Genomic DNA, 17435 nt, shown 5'->3' on the forward strand with positions numbered 1-17435 from the left:
TGAATTATTTCACATAGAAAATGTGAAAAGACTGGATTGCAATCCAATAGTGTCCACGTGCATTCCACCATGCACCTCCATGTTTGTCTGTGAACGTGTGTGTGATGTGATTCATTCCTTTAGTTATAGCGCTGGTGGCCCAGGCCTGGTGCCAGAGCTTGGTGGTTACAGATCTGTTTACTTTTGTAGGCTGGCAGGAACATGAGATTTCCTCTGGGTGTACTGCGGCTGGTCGACCTGCAAACAGCATGGCCCTTCAAGTCGCTCGCAGTTCCCGTTACAGGCTGCCTCGTCCCCAACCTCCCCCTGCGGATCATTTGTGACGAGGGTAACCCCGTGCAAACAAACATACCCTAGCGCAGAGGCTGACAAGGGTTCAGCCAGGGACACACACACACACACACACACGCTGCATTAATGCTAACAAACATATTCTTGTCTGTCCACACAAACCCATGCACATACTTCAGCTGCTCTACCTACAGGACTTATAAAAATGCCAGTGGATCTTAGAATCTTACGGATTATGTGGAGTTTGACTTGATCCCATTCCTTGCCTAGTTTGACACAGAGGGAGGCCTTGTTCTGAGATGATAAACAAGACTAATCTCAAAATGAAGCCTCAACTCCTAAGAGGCAGAAATCCAAGAGTTATTGAGCATAAACACCAAAATTGCGAGAGTGTATTTTCACTTTTTGCACCCTTTTTTTTCCAGCTGCAGATGATACGGCTGGTTAATTCTGTGAAAAAGTAACAATACAAAGCCATGCTAGCAGCTCTGGGAGGCTGTAAATAGGCACAGTGGCACATTGCGCTAAACGCTAACGTCAGCATTCTTACATTCTCACAATTAAAATGTTAACATGCTGATATTTAGCAGGTATAACGTTAACAAGGTTCGATCGATCGGACAAGTTTTGACCTAACGAAAAGTTGAGGGATCACCAAAATTGTTACAATTCATCCTGGAAGGGACATGGACGTCTGTACCAAATTTCACAGCAGCTGCATGGCAAACTCAAGGTATAACCAAGTCATCTGGGAACCATGAACGTCTGCACAACATTTTGTGGCAATTTATTCAACTGTTGTTGAGATATTGCAGTCTGGACCAAAGTGGTGGACCAACTGACTGACAGACAGTTCGACATTACCATTCCTAGCGTGGCTTAAAATATATTAAATGTATCACAACTATGAGTGTGTACATTGTTGTCTAACAATCACTTGCAAGGACTGTTACATTTAAAAGCACAAGAACACATTGAGATTGTGTTTTATGATGTCTACTGTCAAGATGTGCTTTCCTCTAATACGTTACATGCTCCTCAATCTTGCAGACTGAGGGCAGGCAAATTGTTTTATCAAGCTAGAACAATATTCAGCACGATAATCCCAACACTGGACATCAATATCCTCAGAGAAGTCTGAATAACTGACATTCTTTGGATGAACCAGACTCTACAAACTTTTGTTTGTTTACTCATGTCCAGTGGGAGTCTTAATTTTCTCCCTCTCTCTCTCTCTCTCTCTGGCTCTCTCTCTCTCTCTCTGTTGATAATATAATCAAAAGAGCAGCCAACACAATACCTTTGGACATGAGAGGGGCCTGCAGATCCAGTAGTACTGAGGCGGCAGACAGCCAGCCATAACAACATCAAACAGCCCCTAGCCTCCAGCGTTTACACAGAGCCAAGACCCTGGACCAAAAATATGATTGCTCGTTCTTTTTAAGATAAGAATGCAGACAAGCTTGAAGGTTATTGCGAACAATATGTACAGGTATGAAGTGGCCATGGTGCTAGAAATGGCTGGATTGTTGCAAACAAGTAGGAAAGAAAGTGATATTTTAGCTCAGACGTGGTTTCTTGTACGACTTAGATCAGAATGTGAGATTTTCGTCTTGCAAGGAATGATGAAAACAAAAATGGATGACATTCTCATTTAAATGTGCAATACATGGGAAGGTTTTGATATCAGAAAACATCCTAATGAAATGGATTATTTCCATGGTCAGTTTACAGTTCATTCTCTCTGAGAAAAAAAAAAAAGAGCAGAGATGGGAAAATACTGGGAATTTCAGAAACTGACATAGAGCACCCCCTTCTGGTATTCATCAGTAAATACACAGGCCCCAATCTGTGCTTCACATCTTAATATTTTGCATTTACTTTCTGATATTACAGTAAATAGCCAAAAATCTGTTTGCTGTCTAATTAAGAATGACATTACTTTATATTTGAGAAATTCTGTGGAGATTTTTTGACAAATGTCTCTGCTTTTGTTCACCAGTTGTTGTGTGTAAAGTTGAGCCCTACAGACCTTTTTTTTTTGTCTGGAATCACATAGGTTTGTTATCAGTTGATCTGAAAAATGAAATAATAGAATCGACACAACTCCACAAACTCCTGATTTGTCCCGGAAATCATATTCTACTTTCAGTGTCTCAGTCTCGGTGCCTTGTGAACTGAGCGATGTGAAAAATGCAATAAAAGAATTTCCACACAAAGGCGGTTAAGTGTAGTATTTGCATTGCCTCTTACTTCCTTTTGGTTATTCTGCCCCGCACATTGTAACTCTGAAAAAGCTATTAACAGCTTGGTTTACCATGTAAAAGTAATCCTATAGTGTGTGTATATATCACCACCAACGGGCCTGAGATGGTAGTCAAAATTGTGTCAGTCTAAAATATTTGTTAAGTAGGTGAATGCGTGTTTTATCTGTTAGAATGACAGACATAAATTATTATTTTTATTATCTGAATCACTATGTTTTCACCCACAAAACAGGATGCTGTACAGACTAATGCATCAGGTAATCTAAGATGGAGGCAATCAATTTAAGAATAACACATAACACATAAAGGGCACAACATAGTTGTTTCTATATCAGATCTTGTGCCTTTTAACGCTTACTTAGTCACAGCCTTTTAGCCCCCTTTTTTTAGCACCGTGGAATGTGTTTAATGATCAGCCAATATATTTACACGGGCAAACATAAGTGCACATTTGATTCACAATCTCCATCTGCATCACTTAACAGATCACTGCTCTATGCATTTCTTTATCTAACCTATGTGAGATTCAGTGTTGACTCAAACAATTACCCTATTACGGCAGTGCTCCTGGAGATGGGTGTAATTGTATGAGCAGCGTGAGGGTTTCCCGCTTCACCAGTTGAAGTGTAAGCAGGCGGCATCTGATGTGTAAAGCGTATCTATCTACGTAGTTCTACGCTCTGGTTGGCAATACTGGTCCTATTTTCAGTCATGGAGGAATTCCCTCATGCCTCCATGCTGAAACTCATGGGTGAGGGATGAACTCCGAAGTGGGAGGAAGTACATATTTGTTCAAAGTTTTTAAAGTTGTGAAAAACTCTTATTCACCCCTGCAGCACATTATTATTCAATGGGTGCATGCCTCATAGTCCTAATAATGCTTCATTAATTATTTGGGAATTCAAAAAGCAGTAGATTGTATATTCCTGATGCATTTTCTCATTATGTCATTATGTACAAAATATCTCAAGTTGCTCAGTTGACATGTAATGTAAATGAAATGTCTACAACTGAAAAATTCTAATTTCCTCCTTTTTATGATTATAACTGCTTCAAACTCTGAGCATGACATTTTCTGTTGTCATTATAATTACTATCATCAATATTTTTTTGTTGGTGATATGACTGTAGTAATCTCTTAAAAGTATTGCTATAACAACCAAAGAAAATGCCTACTCTGTATCATAGAAGCTGTGGCTAACAGTTGTTATGTTGTTACCTTTATGGTTGTAAAGGCTAGAAGGCTAAAGCTGTATGACATTAGCTGGCTAATAGTAAGTGATCACACCTGTATTCATTACAGCATTTTTTCGCTGGTACGACAGACCTATTATTAATAACTGAAGAGGAGACCCATAAGACAGAATTTAGCCTAAAGCAGGGCTCGAACTCGCGTCTGAGAGTGAAAAACGTTCACCCGGCATCAGGCCCCAGCGAGGATCGAACTCGCGACCCCTGGTTTACAAGACCAGTGCTCTAACCACTGAGCTATGGAGCCTGTTCCGTTAAAATCAGCTGTGCAAAAAGAATTTGAAGCTGTCAAACCTGATACCGAAATGCTGACGTAGTTCATACACAAGAGAACTTCACTAACCCCTGACTGACTTATCGTTTCACAGTACAGTCTCTGTAACTTTCCTCGCCAGAATGGCAGTTTTCCGTGTCTTTTTAAGCTGGACTGCTCAGGCGCTTTTAGTTCTTCTCTTTCTGGTTTTCATCGCTTTTCTCGGGTATTGTCTGTATATTAAATACATTCATATGAAATATGACCACATACCTGGGCCACCGAGAAACAGGTAAGTAAAGTGGGTCGTTCTTTTAACTCCACTTCCTTAGCTAACGTATTTAACGTTAACGTTACCTAAAACTGTTAACATTACCTTGTTTTTCTTCCCACAGCTTTTTCTTCGGACATTCACCAACGTTTTTGAGGATAATGAAAAATGGAGGAAATATACACGATCAATTTCTGGAATGGTAAGCACACTTTGAAGTTTGGTACTAGCTAACTTACCACCAATATGACCAGTATGGCAGCACGGCTGCTATAGCTAGCTCAGTCAGTGATATACAGTTAACGTAGGTTAGTTTCGATAACTTGTTTCTCTTCGTCGATATATGTTGTCTGTGTTCAAGTTGTTAATTTTGCGACTACACATCTTTATATGATAAATATATATTTCAGTAGTTATTGTGTCGGTTTGGGAAGAGAGTTTCATGTGTAACACTAATAAGTTATAAATGTTTACAGGTCCGAGACTTACGGAGCTGTTTACAGGATAAATGCTCTGCATTTCGTTTTAATCGGCACTACCTGTCCAGCCACGACCAAGGTAAACGTTTCATTTTACAAAAATATTTGTGTAATGTTAGCCATCAGTTACATAAGCATTGCACAATGCACAGCTTAAAAATGCACCATGGACCTGCTTTGCTCTAAGTCCTCGCCAAAAAATGACCCTACGGTGCACAACTATTGTGCTTTTTGGAGAAAATATCATGGTAATATTGTACAAACATCACTTTTTTAATGTTCCTTCTGTGGTTGCTCCGGTTTTAGGAAATCTTGATGTCCCCAAAGTACCCCAAAGATAAATTTCTCTACAAGCGACTCTTCAGCTTGTTTGGTCAAAGGTAACTTATCAGATTAGTTTCAGGAATTTAACAATAAGAGTAAGATGAGGAACATGTTGAGTGAAAATGGTGCAAAGAGCTGTCTTGGTATATTTGTCTGTCATGTCAGTCCTCTGCAATGACTTTGCTGGTTCACTTCACTGTTTCCTTATGTCTAATCATTAACAATCTTAAAAAAATTATTTAGATCCATGTCTGTCTTCAAGGTTCTTAGGCAATGGCCTGGTAACAGCACTGGACCATGAGCAGTGGTATAAACAACGCCGGATCATGGACCCCGCCTTCAGCAGCTTGTGAGTTATTTACATTTCAAAGTGGTGGAAAAGTGAGATCACCATCTTGTCACTTTTACATATCTGTCCAACCTGTATTTTATATCTTGTGATTGCAGTCACTGTAGATTCTCTTCAGATTGTCAATTCCTTTTGCTCTTTGGGCAACATTATCCCAATTCTTAATCTCTGTGGAGGTTTGCAGGTATGTCTCAACTATGTTATTCCGTCGTCTAAAACTACCATCATTTCCAGGTATCTGAGAGGTCTAATGGGCACCTTCAATGAGACGGCAGAGAAACTGATGAGTAAACTTTCAGAGATTGCTGATGAAAAAACAGAGGCCAAAATGCTCAAACTTGTCAACTGTGTCACCCTAGATGTTATTACCAAGGTATTTTGTCATAGTCTGTTTTACAGTTTCCTTTGCAGTAGCCCTGATCCATCAGGATTTTTCATCTCAGTTCATCAAAAGTTTGTCCAATAAAGCTGTAACTTTCTCAGTATATATGTATGTTTCTTTTCTTGATAACTTTCAGGTTGCTTTTGGTGTGGATTTAGAACTGCTGAAGAATAATAATGATTCACTTTTCCCTAAAGCCATTGAGACGTGTCTGAAAGGGATGGTGCACTATGTCCGAGACAACTTATTTGAGGTATGACTTTACGCCTGGTTAATGTTGAGTTTGTATGATTGAAATCGCTGTGTAAATGCTGTGTGGCATCTTAAAAATCCTGCATTTCCAGTTCAACCCAAAGAACAGACCGTTTATTAATGAAGTGAAGGAAGCGTGCCACCTGCTGCGCACAACTGGAGCTCAGTGGATCCAGGAAAGGAAGACTGCCATGCAAAACGGCGATGACGTCCCCAAGGACATTCTCACACAAATCATCAAAACTGCTGGCAAAGGTTACGGTCCCTAAAGTTCAGATTTGATCAGATAAGCCCAAAGTTTGAACATTCCTGTGTTGTAACAGCGTTGTGACAGTTGCTAAAGATACGTTAAATGGTCTGGATTAGAACAGAGTTTTGATCTTTATCTGTGGAGAATAGTATAACAAAGAAATACATATAAAATACAAGCATCTTCATCTCAACGTGTGCATCATTAACTTTCTCATTAAAGTTTAAGCTACCACCTGTTCAATCAGATACAGTAGATGGGGTATGTGAATAGATAATACGTCAGTTAATTGCATTTTTAAATGAGATGAATGTTCAATCCAACATGGTGACTAGAATTCACTCATTCAATCATGTTTTTTTTATTATTTCAGAGGAAAGCATGACTAAAGAAGATGAAGAGTTAATGTTGGACAATTTTGTGACCTTCTTCATTGCTGGTGAGTCTATGTTGTTTCTGCTCTGACAGTTTTTCAGTGTGAGGAGTGTGTAGTTCACCACATTGCAGTTGAGTTTAATATCATTTTCCAATGTTTAATGACAAAGACCTTCACAATAATCCGCACACCTTGCTGTGAATAATTTCCTCTGTCTGTGTGTACATAGACAGTTTGATGCAATAGAGTTTTCAGTAAAACAGATCACCAAAGGGTCTGTTGACTGTTATTATCAATACTATTAAGGATAGGAAGGAAGATTTGTATTTTGGTGAGCTACAGTTGGTATTTTCAAACCTTGGCAAAATCCCACTTTTTTTTTTCATCTCTTAAGCCCCACTTGGTTTAGAGTTCAAGTATGTGGGATAAAAAATTGGTGATCTCTTTTTAGGAATACTTCAGTGATTTAGTATTGCACTTCTATAAAGTTAGGGGACTCAAAAGAGACACAAAAGTCAAAATTGAAGCAGCAGAGGCTGAGGTATCCTGACTTTTAGTCCCTAGTAAGAGTAAAGATAAACCTACATGGAACCTACATTTCCCATAATGCAACTCAGTAGCTTCTTTCATTATACATGCCCTGACTCCTAAATGCTCATTTCTTCCAAACCCCACACCTTCAGTTTGTATCACAGGCAAGTATCAAACATACCAACCAAGCAAGACAACTAAGACAACATTTTTTAAGCTCATTCCAGACATTATACAACTTGTGACAAGTAAACTAAACTTTGTATGTAAAATTTAATGCTCCTTAAATATTCTAATGTTTTGATGCCACTTTGCTCCATTTGAAGGATTAATTTTTGCCATTTGTAACATTTTAGGGCAAGAAACAACAGCTAATCAACTCGCTTTTTGCATCATGGAACTTGCAAGACACCCGGATATACTGGAGAAGTAAGAACTAATGCAGTGAAAACAGTTTCACATTATTGTTGTGGCACAACAATGTCTTCAGTAGTGCTTTATTCCTCAGAGTGAAGAAAGAGGTGGATGATGTCATTGGGATGAAACATGACATAACCTATGACGATCTTGGGAAACTGATTTACCTCACACAGGTAAGTGTTATAACATTAGGAAAATTACGGGTCACTTTCTTTTGGAGACGATGCATTCCTTGATCATTTGTTCACTCCCTCTTTGTTATTTTGAGGAATGGCACCACCTGCAGATGACTTGCAAAACCAGGATCTTTCACTTGCCTCATATCTGCTTCGTCCTAATTAATTTTCCTAAGTAATTGACTCAAGATGTGTACCTCACACTGTAACCTCCCCCCAGGTGCTAAAAGAGACCCTGAGGATTTACCCGACAGCTCCAGGCACGTCTCGTGATGTACATGAAGACCTCATCATTGATGGTATCCGGATACCTGGAGGATTCACCTGTTTTGTGAGTCATTTACTTCTGAATGTGTTTGTACCTCTAAAGCAGGATGTACATGTCAGAACCCAAAAAGGTTTTATTGTGTGTTTCTGTTTTATATACATAAGGGATGACACATTACAACTCAACTCACTTTTTTTTCAAATACAGATATAAACAATACCTACTATTAAAATGTTTGTTTGCTCTGAAATTTAGCTGAGCTCCTACGTGACTGGGAGAATGGACAAATTCTTCAAGGACCCGCTAACATTTGATCCAGACCGATTTCACCCAGATGCTCCCAAGTAAGTAACATAGAAATCTACGTTTTTACGTCTAATGATATATTATTATTTTATTGTCTTCACACAAGAAGAAAAACGGTCAGTATTAACCGCCTCTTATCTGTTTCACAAGGCCTTATTTCTGTTACTACCCCTTTGCCCTTGGCCCACGCTCATGCCTGGGACAGAACTTTGCTCAGGTGGGTGGTGACATAAAGAGTAATAAATAATCGACACATGCACTAACAGCACATCCTGTATAAACACACTGAATTAACCCAATGGGTTGTGGGGTGTTTTTACAGATGGAGGCTAAAGTGGTAATGGCCAAGTTGCTCCAGAGGTTCGACTTCACCCTGATTCCAGGACAGACCTTTGGCATCCTGGACACTGCCACTCTCAGGCCAGACGGTGGGGTGGTGTGCTTGGTCAAACACAGAAATCACACACAATAAAATAATAAAGATAATAAAATAAATGGTCATATAGTACCACAAAATGAGAAGAAACTGTAACAGTACCTGTGGTGAAATTAGGTTGTTGGTTTCTTTATTCTAGCTTAATGTTTGCAGCACTGTACTTCTGTCCTTTGTAAAGAAAATAGTCTGTGCAATACATGTTTTAAAGGAATACACAATATATTCAAATGAAATTATGACGATTATGAATTTAAACTTGCAGCTCTTTAGCTCTCTGTGATTTCTCTTCTATACTCACTGAGCCAAGAAACCTGTTTTGTGTCTTTAACACTTATATTAAAATGCTGTTTATCCTATTTTTACACAAATGAAAAAAAAACTGATTAAAATGTATCAACTATCATAGGCACTTTTACTGATGCAGAGGAACTTTTATACTGTGTTTGTTTTGCACTTTAATATGATGATGATTAATATAATGCCTAAAAGACTTGATTTTATTTCTTGCTCAGTGTGCAGTGCAGTGATTCTTATCTACTCAACCTGTTGTGTTTTTTGTGTATTACTGACAGTGTACACAGGGTGGCGCTATGACTTTGTAAAGAAATCTCCAAGGCACCTGTTAAATTACTGCTGTTTTGAGGATCAAAAGTTGTTATTCACCTCAGCATTCTTGATCATATCAGGCATCATATTCTGTTGTAAGAAAAGGATATTAAGAGGTGAATTTATGGGGTTTTCCTTTTGAAACAATTAGTACAATTAGAAGTTTACAAATACATGTCTAACTGTAAGAGTTTATGAATATGAAAAGCCAAATATAGCACTCTAAACTGCATTAATGTGTGTTTTATAAATGTAATAATGGAATGTTTTAAAGATAAATGTCCTAACTATAATCTAATGCACTTTAAATATTAATTTGAATGATTAAATACAATTTTTCCAGTGCTGAACTTGTCTTACTGTTCCTTTAAGAGGGCTGAGCCTTTGCCTTGTGAGGCTTCAGCGCACTTTTCATCTACCTGCTGCCCACTCCTCTCCCACGTCTTGATTGGCCGTCTTGGCCGCAATCCTCTTGAATGATTTCAAACCCGAGTGTTTGGACAAGGAGGAGGGGGGTGCGCTGCTAAATCCGGGCTAGCTGGGTGGAAAAGGCTTGAATCCTACCGTCCACCGACACACCGCCTCAGCAGAGAGGCTTCATCCGAGGAGCGTTGTTGACGGTGAAACGCACCGCGGCTGAAAAAAAAAAGTAGGGTTTTATATATAGAGGTGTTGCGTTTACTTTAATGTTCGCCTTTTTTTAAAGCGTGAAACAAGATTTAATTTGCATTTAAATTCCTCGCGTTTTATGTTTTCCATCATTTTGAATGGAGCGATGTCCAGCGGAGACGGCGCACATTGCGATGGGACGCGGTGTGTTGTGTTGACAGGACTCGGCATCGGCCACCAGGACCTGATTGAAAATTATTGGTAATCGATTAGGAAAAACAATCATGTGCTTTCGTTATTGACGGAATGTGAGTAGCAGCACTTGTTTCCCCAGATTCATAAAGGATTTTCCTTTGAAAGCTTACTGAGGGTATTCAGTTCATGCACAGGTTGCGCTAGCATCACATTCATATTTTTTTGCTGTTTTATCATCGGCTTGTGAAAGAGGAGAGTGAGAAATAGTACGATACTTTCATACTTTGAACAATGTATTCGTATTTTAACACAATTCCGCAATTGAGGCTTGGTTAATTGAGTTTTGACAGTTAATTGCAAGCCACCGTTTAAACGAACTGACTCACAGCCAGGGCAGTCATGGCTAAAAATCCGTCCGAGGGACCGAGGGATGACCTGAGCCAGCTGACGGACGAGGAGCTGCTGAGGTGCAGCAAAGAGGAGCTGGTCAGGAGATTAAGGAGGGTTGACAGCGAGAAAATGAACTTGATGATCGAGCATGGCAACATGATGAAAGACATCAACCGCCGGCTGCAGGTGCACCTGCACGAAATCCGGAGCCTGAAGGAAATCAACCAGAAGCTGCAGGACGACAACCATGAGCTCCGGGAGCTCTGCTGCTTCCTGGACGATGACCGACAGAAGGGCAAGAAGCTGTCCCGGGAGTGGCAGCGCTTTGGCCGCTACACTGCCAGTGCCATGTGGAAGGAGGTGGGCACCTATATGATGAAGCTGAAGGAGCTGGAGGCCAACCAGGAGACTGTGCTGAGGGAGAACTCAGAGCTGAAGGAGATCATCCTCATGCTGGATGAGGAGAGGAACGGGGCAGGGTCCAGGAGCTCCATAGACAGTCAGTCCAGTTTGACCAACCTGAACGGGGGCACCGGCACGGTCAGGGATGTCGGTGATGGGAGTAGTACGTCCAGCACAGGTAGTGCTGGTAGTCCTGATCACCACAACCACAACCACATACACAAGCCCACCTCAGAGAATAGTAAGATGGGCCCCACCATGAGGAGGTCCATGGATGACCTGTCAGCACCGCACCATCACAGGAGCATCCCCAATGGACTCAATGGTGAGTTCACACACTGCTTCCACCTGGACACACACCTGGCTGTCACTTAATCTGCATGCAGACTTAACACACACCAAGAATCCAAGCAATCAGGTCAAATATGAGTTCCAAATAAAAAAACTTTTAGGCTCTTTTGCATTAAACACAACATTATTTATTTGGTCCTTTTGATTTTATTTTCACCTTTTTGTCAAGAAGTCACTCCAAAAGCTTCCAGTGGTATGTAAAGATCTCCAAACAAGGCTGGTTTGAGGTTTCTGAAGTTATATTTAATTTCTTTCTTGGATTTGTTTCAAATAGACAACACAATCAAGCTGTGTTGCATAGTTACCATGTGCGTGTAATTGCACTGACAACATATGCTGATCAAAACTGCTGTGAAGGATTAACATGGGGGGTCTTGGCTTAACCACACCATAAAGTCTTGATTGGGGTGATTATGACACACACACACACACATATGCATGTGCACACGCAGCATCCTTAAGTGGCCTTTTCAATCCCACACTACCCCATCATTTGAATCTGCACTGATTTAGGTCACTGCTCTTTTGGTCCTTAAGGAAGAGGGCTTATCTTAATAGCTTTTAGAGGGGGCTCGAGCAAATTGATTGTTTTTTTTTTTGTTTTTTTGTGAGGTTGGGGTGGGGTGGGGGGGGTCGTTCGCTGATTATCCTTGTTGTCTTTGGTTGTGGAAGAGCACTCATGTCTGCTTAGGGACCGTTTGAAATGCATGGCATGGGACCAGAAATCAATGTCCCTGCTTTAAGACCTAAATACACAGCTGAAAGCTGCGAGGGGGATGAAAAATGCTATGATGGAACAGGAGAACACTAAGCCTCGTTTAGCTAGCACATGGGCTGGTAACTCGCCATGATCTGTTTGGCGAGAGGAATAAATTCTGTTTCAAGGGGGGAAAAAAAATCCTCCATCCAGTTGAAACTTTACATATTTTTTCATTTTATCCTGACTAGGGCCGAGCGATATGGACAAAATCAAAAATCACAATATTTTTGCCCAAATATCTCAATATTGCAACAATATTGTAGGGATGACTATTGGTGCTTTCACACAATATTTACACAATGAGATTTTTGATAAATAATCACCAGTAATGTGGATATAATGACTAAATGGGTAAAGATAAATAGAACAGTCTGGTAAGTTCACAAACTTACATCACTTTACTGTAATGCAGCTGTTAAAACCAGGAAAAGACAACACTTACATCATATCACGATATCCAAAATCTAAGACGATATGTAGTCTCATATCACGATATCGATATATAGCCCAGCACCAACCCTGACTTACAAGTACAGAGCAAAAGCAACCGTTATGAGCTTAAAGCAAGCAGCTTCACATCAGATCACATAGGTCACATGTTATCCGTCAGTCATTCCTGGAATTGTGCACTGTGAAAACCGTGAAGGTAACAAATACAAAAGGATGGAAGCATGCATGAGGGAGAGCTGAGGGAGCCCTTAATCCAGAAACACACACACACACACACACACTTATAGACTCACACTCGAACACACACATTTTTGGGCGCTGTTTGGCTGTCATTACGTAACATCAATATTGTGTCGGCAGCGGCCTAGCACCTCTCTAAGCTGCTGTTTCGCTAGATGTGTGACATTGTGTGCCCCTGAGGCTGTGGCTCTGTGTGTTCATCACTGATGATGACACACATATACACACACACACACACACACATACACATACAGTCACACAACTAGCATGGAAAAGGCTTGATTCACTTGAGAAAAGGTTTATTATTTGATTGTTAAAAGCAATGCAATCGCAATCTGATCGATGCTATCTTGTCCTAAACGAAGCTGAGCATCTTTCTGGCTTTTACATAATTGCAAACAACCCCATGTGGAAAAGAACAGAACTCCTATTGATATTGTGTTCTGAAATAACCCAAGATGTCAATCAATGAAAACAAAGACAAAGCAATACTACATTGATCCTAATCTACTATTACACAAGCTGGTAGGCTGTACCCAGAGGCAGGCAGATCAAATGAGTGTTTCATCACTCCACTCGATGAATAATTCTCAAAAACCTGCTTGGATAGAAAATTTAATTGCCTGCAGGTCAGTGCTAGCTTCTACAGTCCTGACTAGTTAGAAAATGGTCTTCTGTAACCGCACAGATTTACTCAATTGGCCGGTTGAAATCTGAGTGGAGTGACCATGTTGTGAGGTCAGATCTGGCCGCGGTGTGAGGTCCGCAGAGTGGCTTTATTTAATGCTGTCCAAATGCCAGTGGCTCCCCTGGGCATTTAGGAGACAAGCTCGAGGATTGCCGCTCAAGTGCTAAATGAACAGCATCTGTCTGGGTGCCAGACACACACAGACGTGAAGGAGAGAGAAGGAAGAGAAAATCTGTCCTAAGATAAAAACCAATCAACTTGTTTGAGTCTTGAGTTTCATATCTTCTCAGTCAAATTTTCTTTACATTTGTTCATCTTTTTGGCGAATGCAAATCGTGAAAATTTCCATTTCCTTAGAGGAAAAAAAGAGGCAGTGGGAGAGGAGTGTATGAAAGGGGGTCCAGCAAAGGGCCGTCAATGGATCTTGGTAGTGTTGGGGGAGTGGCTGAACGGTGGTAAGGGGTTGGCTGGGAGGCTTGGGGGTGGAGTGGTGGGGACGATTTGGAGGGCATATTGAACCAGAAGGAGGTTGGGTTTCGGGGGACATCCTGCTGTCTGCTTAATTGAATTTCTTGTGCGTTGACACGACCGACAATCCCCCCCCCCCAACTCCCCTACCTCCCACCCCCCACCCATTCCTCTTCCTTTGGGGATACAGACTGTGTGAATGCATGTTTACTTGGACGAGATGTGTGCTGTAATGTGTGAGGAGGGGCGAAAGCTTCTGTTCTGAATAAAATAAAAGACAGAGCAGCAAGGGGCTACACTGAGTACCACAGCGTCTCATAATCCATAATAGTGACTTCTATTTCTGGACGTCTGCATTCACTTTTGATGGTCTTCTAGTCAAAGACCCCCCTGAAATATGATGCTGTCACAAAGAGCTTGCATTAGCTCCCCCCCCCCTCTATAGTGCTCTACAGAAACAGACCTTCAGTGTTGGGCGGAGTATAGCTGTATAACATTAAGACAAAGTGGCCAAGCGAGACAGTAAAGTGCTGCTTTGACATTGGCCAGATGAACTGATAAAGATCCTCTCTGCAATAATGCTTGTTGACCTTTAACAGACCGTCACACATTCCCTTGGCCTTTTAGCTGCCAAATGGCTTTGGAGGAACAATATTTCTAACTCGGCAGATAAAGTGACTCTAAATAAGCCAGAGAGTGAAGCTTCTCAGACTCAGACAGAGAAATGAGAAATGATCGGGCTGACATCAAAATATTTAGCTAGTTTTATCATGTTGAAATCCATTTGGAGGAGGAGGAGGAGGAGGGGGGGGGGCTTAGTTATTAAATAATAACTAACTTACTGTCAACACACACACATACACACACATGCTAACGCCTGGCGGAGATAATTAAATCCTGCGAACAAAATGCCAAGGGGGTAGAACGTGGCCCAGTAGAGGAAATAGGAAGAAACTCTGGGAGCTATTGTGGCTGACTAACGCTGGCATGTCCCAGCTGGCTAGCGTGTTCACGGTTAGCTTCCTTGCAAGTATATTTCGCAAAGCCACTTTCTGGTGTGACCATGCTTTTACCACAGAGTCTATCAGCCCACTCAGCAGCGTAAGGCTCTCTCAGAAACCAGTCTGACATGTTAGTAATCCACTGGAGAATGAGATTCAAAAGAGCTTCAGCCTAATACATTCCTACGAATTTGATTAATATGTTGTTTCACATCAAAGGAGACAGCTTCCACCGGCCTCCTACGTTTGTCTCTTGTGTAAATTGTGCTGTTCCTAAGAGGCCATATCTCTGTTTAGTCACTCTGTTGAGTCACCTTATAGACCTACCCACTTAGGGTCAAATTAGCCCTAATTAAGTCACTGAGAAGACATAAAGTTGCATATTTAAATCAGTTCTTCAGCACCTGGCCTGTCTTCATGTGTGTGGGTGCCACAGTGAGTGTGAACTCTTCTCCTTTTCTGATTTAGAGGCTTTTCTCTCCATCTCTGTCTTTTCAGTTTCCTTTTCTTTTACCCTCAGGGAGCGACGTGACCTAAAAGCTCGCAATGAAACTGTAAAACCAGCCCTCCCAGTTGGCCACCAGCGTATGTGTGTGTGTGTGTGTGATTCATCATACTAACGCAAATTAGTTCAGTCACACATTCATGTGCGACTGAAGCATTGGGTCGTGTTTCCTCTGACGTGCTTTATAAATAAGCTTTCAAAGAGCAAGTTTAGTGTTTAAGTCTCCTTCCTGAGAGTATAGGTTCACTTTTTCTTTTTTTTTTTTTTAGAGAACCACTCAGGTTTTCTCTTGTGTTTTTCTTAAGTAAACATCAATCAATCACAGCCAGCTGGTCAAAGTGAGCCTTACTTTTCTCTGTGTGAGCTCCTTTCTAGTTTCAAAGGAAACTGGAGGATCAACAACACAATGGTGTTTTCCTCTCGGCTGTGGTTTCAAGTCATTGTGTGGCATGTCTGTGTGTCTAAAAAAAAAAAAAAAAAAAAAAAAATGGAGGGGGGGGGTTGGCGTCTAGTGGGAATAGGATGTTTCTGTAGCTGATATCCTGTTTGTCCACACTCAGATTCATGTTTCTGTGTTCCAAGATGCTGAGTTGGTTTCTCGTAACCTCACCCCTGCAGCAGCGGTGGAGGGGTGCATAATCAGAACTTCAAAGGAAGAACAACAGATGCTATTGGCGACTGAAACTTATTGTATTGTATTCTCTAAAATGATTAGGATAGCATTGTGTCCAAACCAATAATCTTAAACTTTTTTATTTAAAGTCCAGTGGAGTTCATCAGGTAATGCTTGAGAGTGTGGAGGACTCCCTGGCTTTTGTTTCCCAGCATGCTGTCTGGCCTGTGTGACGCCTGGTCGGCTGATAACACACAGATAATGTAGTAGAAACACACACACACGCACACACATATACAAAGAGCCACAGGGGGAACTCTCAGCTGTGCACTGTCAATGAAAAGCTAGCCTGTCAGGATGTCCCACATTCCTGGATAAACAAAAGAGGAAGTGGGTCTCTCTCCTCATAGTGACACAGCAGGAATGAGGCTGAACGAAAAAAGAGGAACAGGGAGATGGAAAAATGAAAGAAAATGAAAAACACAACCACTTGGTCTTCGTATCTCTCAGTCGCTCTTTTTAAACTTTTACCTCCCTGACTTTTCTTTTCTGACAGACTTCACTTCTCCGGTCTCTCCATCTGCATCCATCTCTCTCTCTCTCTCTCTCTCTCGCTTCCTGTGAACCTGCTGTCTGATCCGCTGTCCGTTCATTGCCATCAACACAGCACTCACCCGACAGAATGAGGTTATAGAGCCAGCATGAGTCTTTTGCGCACACAGACATGGACTCGCTGTAAGATCTAATGCTAGTGCCTTCAATAGAAATATAAGTTGTTGTTTTTTTTCGACAAGTCCTGCATGCTTTTTTATGTCGGTGCGGTCGCCTCTGATGTGTTTGAAAGTGCAGCTGTTTTCCCGGTGTCATATCAAGCAAACGGCGCTTGATACGCTCTCAGCATCTCCCTCTACATCTTTAGCTATCTAAATGGGTGTCCTTCTTTTCTGATTGTTGGGCAGTAGGCTGCTGGAGGGGCTGGGTTGCTCAGTCGCCTAGGCAACAGCAATGATCAGTGGCGCGAGTGGACGGCGCCCACGCCTAGCCTCAGAGTCACTGAAGCGGAGGGAAGTAAGGGATAGGGGGATGGGGATAGGTTTGGGCCTAGTCGGCTTCCATGCTGGTTGACCCATGCAGAATGATGCCAGCCACAGTGAGGTCAGCTCTGTGTGTGTGTGTGTGTGTGTGTGTGTCTGCTGTCTCAAGTAACTCAAACAGGGTGTGGTCCTCCCAATCATTCCCATGTAAAAATGCCTTTGGGGGGGGGCGAGACGGGTT

General features: G+C 41.4%; 2 protein-coding genes and 1 non-coding gene across 8 annotated transcripts in view; 2 read left to right on the forward strand and 1 right to left on the reverse strand.

Annotated features, from left to right (window-relative positions):
* Positions 1–3874: 3874 nt before the first annotated feature.
* Positions 3875–9833, forward strand: LOC121882012 (cholesterol 24-hydroxylase-like). 3 transcript variants are annotated; one of them, XM_042389895.1, is made up of 15 exons: positions 3875–4354; positions 4458–4535; positions 4810–4891; positions 5119–5192; positions 5399–5485; positions 5720–5858; positions 6004–6120; positions 6212–6374; positions 6743–6808; positions 7633–7705; positions 7785–7869; positions 8093–8203; positions 8396–8484; positions 8597–8663; positions 8769–9833. In XM_042389895.1, exons 1-15 carry the CDS (start codon positions 4206–4208, stop codon positions 8916–8918), a joined length of 1530 nt encoding a protein of 509 aa, XP_042245829.1. In that variant the 5' UTR covers positions 3875–4205; the 3' UTR covers positions 8919–9833. The 3 variants fall into 3 exon arrangements, with proteins under 3 accessions (XP_042245829.1, XP_042245831.1, XP_042245830.1); XM_042389897.1 differs by lacking the exons at positions 3875–4354; positions 4458–4535 and adding an exon at positions 4612–4641; XM_042389896.1 differs by lacking the exons at positions 3875–4354; positions 4458–4535; positions 4810–4891 and having other exon boundaries at positions 5584–5858.
* Positions 3984–4056, reverse strand: trnat-ugu. Its single transcript has one exon. It is a non-coding gene; the product is annotated as a tRNA-Thr (tRNA).
* Positions 9834–10041: 208 nt separating the features above from the next.
* ccdc85cb (coiled-coil domain containing 85C, b) overlaps positions 10042–17435 on the forward strand; it is a 50372-nt gene continuing 42978 nt past the window's right edge. For all 4 annotated transcript variants that reach the window (XM_042389900.1, XM_042389901.1, XM_042389902.1 and 1 more), the window contains exon 1: positions 10042–11409. In XM_042389900.1, coding sequence (XP_042245834.1) covers positions 10692–11409 — 718 coding nt within the window. In that variant the 5' untranslated portion in view covers positions 10042–10691. The remainder of the gene's footprint in view (positions 11410–17435) is intronic.

This window comes from Thunnus maccoyii, chromosome 17, assembly GCF_910596095.1.
Source record: "Thunnus maccoyii chromosome 17, fThuMac1.1, whole genome shotgun sequence".
Classification (NCBI taxonomy): Eukaryota; Metazoa; Chordata; class Actinopteri; order Scombriformes; family Scombridae; genus Thunnus; species Thunnus maccoyii.